The 8,064-nt window shown below is 43.8% G+C and overlaps 1 protein-coding gene across 1 annotated transcript; it reads right to left on the bottom strand.

The window, feature by feature from the left end:
* Positions 1 to 1,240: 1,240 nt before the first annotated feature.
* On the bottom strand, positions 1,241 to 5,932 carry LOC147975253 (uncharacterized). The gene is made up of 3 exons (XM_087519624.1): positions 5,642 to 5,932; positions 5,333 to 5,549; positions 1,241 to 1,356 (listed from the first exon to the last, which is right to left on the bottom strand). The coding sequence occupies exons 1-3, from the start codon at positions 5,930 to 5,932 to the stop codon at positions 1,241 to 1,243; spliced, it is 624 nt and encodes a 207-aa protein (XP_087375750.1).
* Positions 5,933 to 8,064: the final 2,132 nt, after the last annotated feature.

The raw sequence follows: 8,064 nt of genomic DNA, 5'->3' as shown, positions 1-8,064 counted from the left end.
CATGTTGTGGTAAAAAATTGGCCACATTTGGACAAGTTTCTGGTATAAGCTTCTTGTAAACCGGAGCTTCTCTCAAGAAGACTCGTGGTTCCTGAGGGGGAACGTGTCACCTTTGTGTGCGAAACGATATACGCTGCCTCCCCCTTGATATTTTATAGAGGCAACATAGAACTATATGAGTGCCGTGTTAAAATTTGGAATTATTCCGGGTTCGTTTGGACTTTCTTATACATTAATTGAATTTCTGGTCATTTAATGTGCATAATTCAAATTTGAACTACAAGCACATGCTCCAGTGCACTAAAGTTGGTTGAAAAATCACATGTGTATCCTTGGTTGAATTTCTAGGTCCCATGCAAGAAATGGGAATGAAATTCAACTATCTGGGCGTCGTGGCTCGGCCGGAAAGATTGAGAAACTTGGTTTTTTAATTCCTGTAATCGAAAACACGCCTGAAAATCATGAAACTTGGCATGGTGTCATGACATGGCACCAACATGATGTGGTAAAGTTTTTGGCCAAATTGGGACAAGCTTTGGTACAAGCTTCTTGCAAACTGGAGCTTCTCTTAAGAAGGCTCGTGGTCCCGAGAGGGAACATGTCACCTCTGTGTGCGAAATGACATACGTACACTGCCTTCTCCTGCCTTAATTTTTTACACAGGCAGATTAGACCAAATAGAAGTATCGTGCTAAATTTGGGAATTATTCCTGGTTCGTTTGGCCTTTTTATACATTAATTGAATTTCTGGGCATTTAATGTGCATAATTCAAATTTGAACTACAAGCACATGCTCCAGTGCACCAAAGTTGGTTGAAAAATCACATGTGTGTCCTTGGGTGAATTTCTAGGTCCCATGCAAGAAATGGGAATGAAATTCAAACATCTGGGCGTCGTGGCTCGGCCGAAAAGATTGATAAACTTGGGTTTTTTTGAACCGGGCATTACCCCTTTCCATTACTGCAACATAATGGAAATACAACAGTCCAAAGAGGAGAAAAGGGGAACCGAGTTTAAAGCATCGCCGGGAAACCCACTGTGAGCACTCGCCATCGAGATTACTCACTGTGGGGCGAAAACCCGACGACACCATATCTCTGAAGCTAAGAACAAGGGTCAAACAACCCCAAAAGAGCACAAAACACAAGCTCGCAACAGTCGAGCAGAATAAGTTCAGTCCCACGCAGGGGAGAGCAGCTCAAGCATCAAACTAAACCACATGGACACATCTCCAGCAGAATCAACAGGTCGCCTCTTCACGGTTCGCAGCACAAATCCTCATCATCATCGACGCATTCTCCTTCAGCATCTTCGCGCCGTCCCTCATGGTAGTCGCGTCATCCTGCTTCATCATTCCTGCCCAATAGCAAATTAAGGCACAGGTAGAGAAAATACATTCAAACGGGCTCGTAAGAGGTTTGAACTCAAAGGTGGCCCTGTTGCGACATGACCAGATCGCCCATCATACAGCAGCGATCCCTGCTGTATAGAACTCCCCCCAGGTAGGAATGTAAAACACCAAGAGTAGGCCTGCCAAATATTATCAGGGCATAAAGTAGTGCCAAACATACATGCCACTGTTCTCCAGGTTATCTTGGCAACAGGGCAAGCAAAGAACAAGTGCTGCGCGGTCTCTCTTCCTTCGCAAAAAGAGCATTTCGGATTCCCTTTCCAACCGCGATGTTTCATCACATCCCTAGTCAGGACAGCATCCTGAAAAAGTTGCCACAGGAATATTTGAATTTTGAGAGGATTCTGGCACTCCAGATCCATCTGTAATCACACCCAGCGACATTCTTTTCCAGGAATGAGTACACCGATTTGGTAGTAAAAGAGGTTCTACCACCCACGCCCCATTTGATCACATCAGAGGCATCTGAAACACATGCTTTCCTGGCCATATTACCAACCACAGCCCATTGATCAAAAAGCTCACCATTCAGCCTCCTTCTGAAAAATGAGGACAGATCAGCATTTAAGCATTTATCAATAGTGCACTGAGGATAATTGCAGATCGAGAAAAGACGGGGAAACTGCTCAGCCAGAGGGATATTGTCCCCAATGGGGTCAATCCACAGCCTAGCAATGTTCCCCGATTGTACAATTACTCTCCTCCCTGCCATATAAAGATTTTTCACTTTCATGATAGCTTTCCAGCATGGTGAATCATTGCACTTCATTTTAATGTCAGCCATAGTAGCCCTACCGAAATATTTAGCTTTCACAATATCCTGCCATAGGCCGGATTTAGTTTCTAACTTCCACCACCATTTAGTAAGCATGCTAAGGTTCTGTTTATGTAAGTCTTTCACACCCAGCCCTCCTTTATTCTTGGATCTACAAATTCTAGTCCATTTAACAAGGTAGTACCATTTCTTATTCTGGGTCACATGCCAAAAGAATCTCCTTCTACATTTATCAATCCTGGCCAGAATAGTTTTAGATAAAAGGTACATGGACATGTAATAAAAAGCAATGCTAGAAATATTAGCATTGAGCAGTGTCAAGCGCCCCCCAGATGAGGCATTGCCCCCCAGGCCAGAGTCACATCTCTTAATGAATCTGGACTCTAAAAAGTCCCAGTCAGCTACTCACAAAGAAGAAAAGGTCACTGGCACCCCCAGATACTTCATGGGAAAGTGCCCTATTTGACAATCGACAATATCAGCATATGTCTTAAGGATATCATCATCCCCCCTACACACAGGATCTCACTTTTCTGGAAATTGATTTTGAGCCCAGACATGAGCTCAAAAATGTATAACAACAACTTCATGTTCACATCCTTTTCTAGATCATGATCAATACAAAAGATTGTATCATCTGCGTATTGCAATATGGCCACTCCTTTTTCAACAAGGTCCGGAGCAAATCCAACAACTAAATTATTCTTCTGTGCCTGCAGCACCATTTTACACAAGCACTCAACAACAATGTTAAAAAGGAAGGGCGACACCGGATCCCCTTGTCTAACCCCTTTAAAGCTCTTGAAATATGGGCCCATAACGTTGTTCAACTTCACACTTACTGTGCCATCGACCAAAACACTCTTAATCCACCCACACCATGTGGGACCAAATCCTCTCATCTCGAGACATTCCAAAAGAAAGTCCCAATTCACTTTGTCATACGCTTTCTCGAAATCAAGCTTATTGACAATACCCACCCTCTTCTTGATGTAAGTATGATGCAGAATTTAATGCAAAGATAATACTCCATCCATGATATTTCTATGCTTGATAAATGCATTTTGGTGTCTACTAAACAACTTATCAGCAAAGGGGGCCACCCTGTTATCCAGCACCTTAGTTATCAGCTTGTAAGGACATCTTAGCAGGCAGATCGGCCTAAACTGCTGAATTTTATTGCCCCATTGATTTTAGGCAGTAAAGTAATAATGCCATAGTTCAATCTACAGACATCAAGTTCCCCAGCATGAAAGGCAGTAAACAATCTCATGATATCACTCTTCACTATCTCCCAGCAATGCTGGTAAAATTCAGCGGGGATATTATCTGGGCCAGGGGCCCTGTTACTTTTCATGGAAAACAAGGCTCTCTTCACTTCTTCCTCTATGAAAGGCCTATTAAGAATCTCGTTGTCGAGCTCATCGAGCTTTTCTTCAGCCCCCCAAATATCAGGGTCAAGGTGGAATATGTTCCCCTGAGCCGGCCCAAAAAGATTTTTGTAAAAATCAGTGGCATGCTCCAGCAGCTTCTCAGTCCCCTCGATCACCGTACTCCCAACATGAAGCGAATGTATAGTGTTTTGACGCTTATTACCGTTAGCAATTTTTTGGTAATAGGCGGTGTTGCGATCCCCCCATCAGCCATCTTTCATTAGATTGCTGCAGCAGAAAAAGCTCCTCATTGACAAGAATTTCATTCATCTCCACAAGGAGATAAGTCTTCCTATAGAACAGTTCATGGTCTATCTCCCCCTCCTCTTCTTTTTTCTCAATGAATGCAAGTTCTTCTCTAATCTCCTGCTTCCTTTTCTTTGCATGACCGAATTTATTCGATCCCTAGCCTTTGAAAAACTTCTTAAATCTTTTTAGCTTGATATTTAGAATATCAACAGGATCGGTGGCATTCACATTCTGATTCCAGATTTTGCTAACTAGAGGAAGAAATTCCTCAGATTTTAGCCAGCTTATTTCAAATCTGAACTCTCTTTTTTGTGGGGCTCTGATAACATGGTTATCAGAGTACAATAAGAGAGCATTGTGATCAGAGATCTCCCTAACGAGCTTCTTCATGTTAACCATAGGAAACATCTCCTCCCACTCATTATTCATAAGAACACGATCCAATTTCTCCAAGGTCGGATGAGCTTGGTTATTAGACCAAGTGTACGCCCCCACTCATATAAATCTCCCTCAAACACATAGTGTTAATGATTGAGTTGAACAGGTCAGAATGTGCTGTTCGACGCAATCTTTTATTCTTCTCTCCACTATGTTTGAGGATATTGAAGTCTCCCCCAATCAGTAAAGGAGTTTGAATATGGCAACAAAAATCAGCCAATTCACTAAGAAAATCATTTTTATCCCTCTCATGGGCTGCTCCATAGACACTACAGAGAGTCCATATTTTTTCATATTAATATCATAAAGAGAGACCTGGAGAATGAACCTGCCTTTTCTCCAAGCAACTACTTCAAACTTTTTCTTCCGAACCCCACATAAGATACCTCCAGCCTTGCCAATAGAGGGGATCCATTCCCACTCAAACAGGTTGTGAGGATCGAGCTTTCTAAAATAACTATCCAAAAAATTCTTCTTCAACGTTTCTTGCAAACAAAGAAAGTCAAGGGAATGGTCCTTAATCATATGGGACAGGTAGGTTCTCATTCCTTTCTTTCCTGCCCCCCTGCAATTCCAAATAAGACCTATCATTTGTATCTTCTCCCCTTTCGTCCCCCTCTGGTGGCCCTGGTATTATGGGCAGGGCTGCCAGCCTGTGTGCTTTCCACATAATTTTTTTGACTTCTAGTAATGGGCCTGGAAATAGCCACTTTCACTTTAGGGCTTTTCCTTTTCCTAGACCGGACCAAGGTAAATTGCTCTTCCATGTCCTCTTCCCCATCCCCCCAGTCAGTACTAACAGGGGTTTGGTCCCCCTTACCATTTGTGATATACATCACTTCCTCTTCTATCCTCACATTTTGACCCCTCTCAGTTTTGGCCATTCCCCCCTGACTATTTCAAGCTCTCTAATAATATCCACATTAGAGAAGTTATTGTCAGGGAAAGCTACCCCCATTTTCACAGCACGAATCATAAGTTCAGGATTAGCAAGTGCATCAAAGGAGTTATGGTTAGCTGAATTACCTTCCAAATTTCTCTTCTTGGAAATGGCAACAGCTCTCCCTTGCATTCTTCCCTCCATATTCTGCAAGTTCCTCATGCTAAACCTCTGAACTTCTTCAGATAAAAGGGGAGGTGTAAGAATCACCTCTCCCACATCCTCAGAAGGGGAGGCAGGAAATTGTACCAGATAATCTGAATTCTCCAACTTGGAAAGGTCCTCTCCCTCAAGTTCCACCACCTGTTCATAATCCATAGCCACATTTAAATGAGCTATATCATCATGGGGCATACCAGCAACATGAAAACATGTATCAGCATTATTTTTTCTACCTGAATCTCATCAGCATTATGCTTGGTGTCATCAACACCCAACATTGCCTGAGAGGCCTGCACTTTTTCTTTGTTATAAGCCTCCACAGCCATGGTTTCAATTAACAGTGTGTTATCTTCTGATTCCTCAGATTCCATGCTTTCTCCTTCTTTATCATCAACCGGGTTCTCGTCCCCATCACCACTATTTTTACTATATCCATCATTTTTTCCTTTGTGTCCAGACTTAGGGTCATGCTTGCCCCATGTGGATGTTCTCACAAAAGGGGATTTGTTAACACCCTCCTCCATCTGCACTTCTTTTCTCTTTCTTTCTGGGTCACGAACCAACACCTTCTCGATTTCATAGAAAAAATCAAAGAAGTGCGTGCCCAACACTGCCTTAGCAACCCCAGGGAGCTTGTCCACGTTGCGACATCCCAGCCGGACCCTGACAAATTCTGGCTTGTGCAGGGTGGCCATGTCGATCTCGAGAGGGACGCCCACCAGAGAAGAAACATAAGCAACATTTCTCTCATTTCTTCTTTCCAGAGGGATATTAGCAACTTTCACCCATGCCATCTCCATGATCCCTTTGGCCCCAATGTTGGACGACCAAGGGACGATCTTAACTACCACACCACAAGATTTGAGGATCATTCTATCATTATAACATGCCTTTTTCACATCTCTTTGGTTGGGAAATCTCATCACATAAGTGTCAGGGCCAATAGTGCGGGCAGTGCAATGCCATTTTGTCCCTATGTAATCAGAAAATGCTTCCTCAAGCTCTTTCACACTAGCATTCCCTTCTATGGTAGTAATCACTACGCTAGTAGATCTCTCCTTGAGATGTTTAGCAGTGCAAGAATCAGGGACGTACAGGAATCCCTGCCCTTTAGCTTGAAATGCACATATGGTGGCAATGCACTCCCAGGGCAGAAATGTGAAAGTGCAACTATCCCTAGGTGGTTTTGGTAATTCATAACAACATATAGCTCATTGAGCTAATGCTATTCCAAGATGATTATTTCAGGAAAGCTCAATGATTGGCATGGCATGGATGTGAAAGTGGAACTCTCGAAATGCTACGGACAAAGGATTGGCTCAAGCTCAAAAGCTCAAGACTCTTCATTTTATATTTTAGTGATCCAAGATCACATTGAGTCTTTAGGAAAAGCCAATACTATTAAGGAGGGATGAGGTGTTGCTTAATGAGCCTCTTGCTTCATGTGCTTAGTGATATGCTCCAAAACCCTCAACTACTTTCCCATATCCACATTTGACCTAAACCCTAAGCCAAACTCGGTCCTACCGATTCTTCCTATCCGGCGCCACCGAGTTTCACTTGTCATTAGCCACTGCCAAACCCTAGCAATTCGGTCCTACCGATAGGGATCTCGGTCTGACCGAGATGGGGTTGCAAACTCTCTGTTTCCCTTTCGTAACTTTTCGGTCCCACCGAAAGAGCGAATCAGTCCCACCGAGATTGCAATGTAAACTCAGTGTTTCCCCTTTGTAACTTTTCGGTCTCACCGAGTTCCACTCGGTCTCACCGAAAGAGCAAATCGGTCCCACCGAGTTTGCCTGACCAACTCTCTGGTTAGCTAATTACCAAATTCGGTCTCAACGAGTTTGTGTAATCGGTATCACCGAGATTACGTTATGCCCAAACCCTAACCATATCGGTCCTACCGAGTTGCATGTCAGTCCCACCGAAAATCACTAACGGTCACTAGGTTTACATTTTCGGTCCGACCGAGTTTATTAATTCGGTCCCACCGAGATTGGAAAACTGTGTAACGGTTGGATTTTGTGTGGAGGCTATATATACCCCTCCACCTCCTTCTCTTTCAGTGAGAGAGCCATCAGAACACACACACCATTCCAACTCACATGTTCTGAGAAAGAACCACCTACTCATGTGTTGAGACCAAGACATTCCATTCCTACCATATGAATCTTGATCTCTAGCCTTCCCAAGTTGCTTTCCACTCAAACCCTCTTTCCACCAAATCCAAATCCTATGAGAGAGAGTTGAGTGTTGGGGAGACTATCATTCGAAGCACAAGAGCAAGGAGTTCATTACCTACACACCATTTGTTACTTCTTGGAGAGTGGTGTCTCCTAGATTGGCTAGGTGTCACTTGGGAGCCTCCGACAAGATTGTGGAGTTGAACCAAGGAGTTTGTAAGGGCAAGGAGATCGCCTACTTCGTGAAGATCTACCGCTAGTGAGGCAAGTCCTGTGTGGGCGATGGCCATGGTGGGATAGACAAGGTTGCTTCTTCGTGGACCCTTTGTGGGTGGTTGCTTCTTCGTGGACCCTTCGTGGGTGGAGCCCTGTGTGGACTCGCGCAACCGTTACCCTTGGGTGGAGCCCTATGTGGACTCGCGCAACCATTACCCTTCGTGGGTTGAAGTCTCCATCAACGTGGATGTAGG

This window comes from Triticum urartu, chromosome 4A (assembly GCF_056163025.1).
Source record: "Triticum urartu cultivar PI428250 chromosome 4A, HENAU_Tu73, whole genome shotgun sequence".
NCBI classification, from domain to species: Eukaryota; Viridiplantae; Streptophyta; class Magnoliopsida; order Poales; family Poaceae; genus Triticum; species Triticum urartu.
Note: the sequence above shows the minus strand (reverse complement) of the source record. Positions and strands in the feature narration are given on the sequence as shown.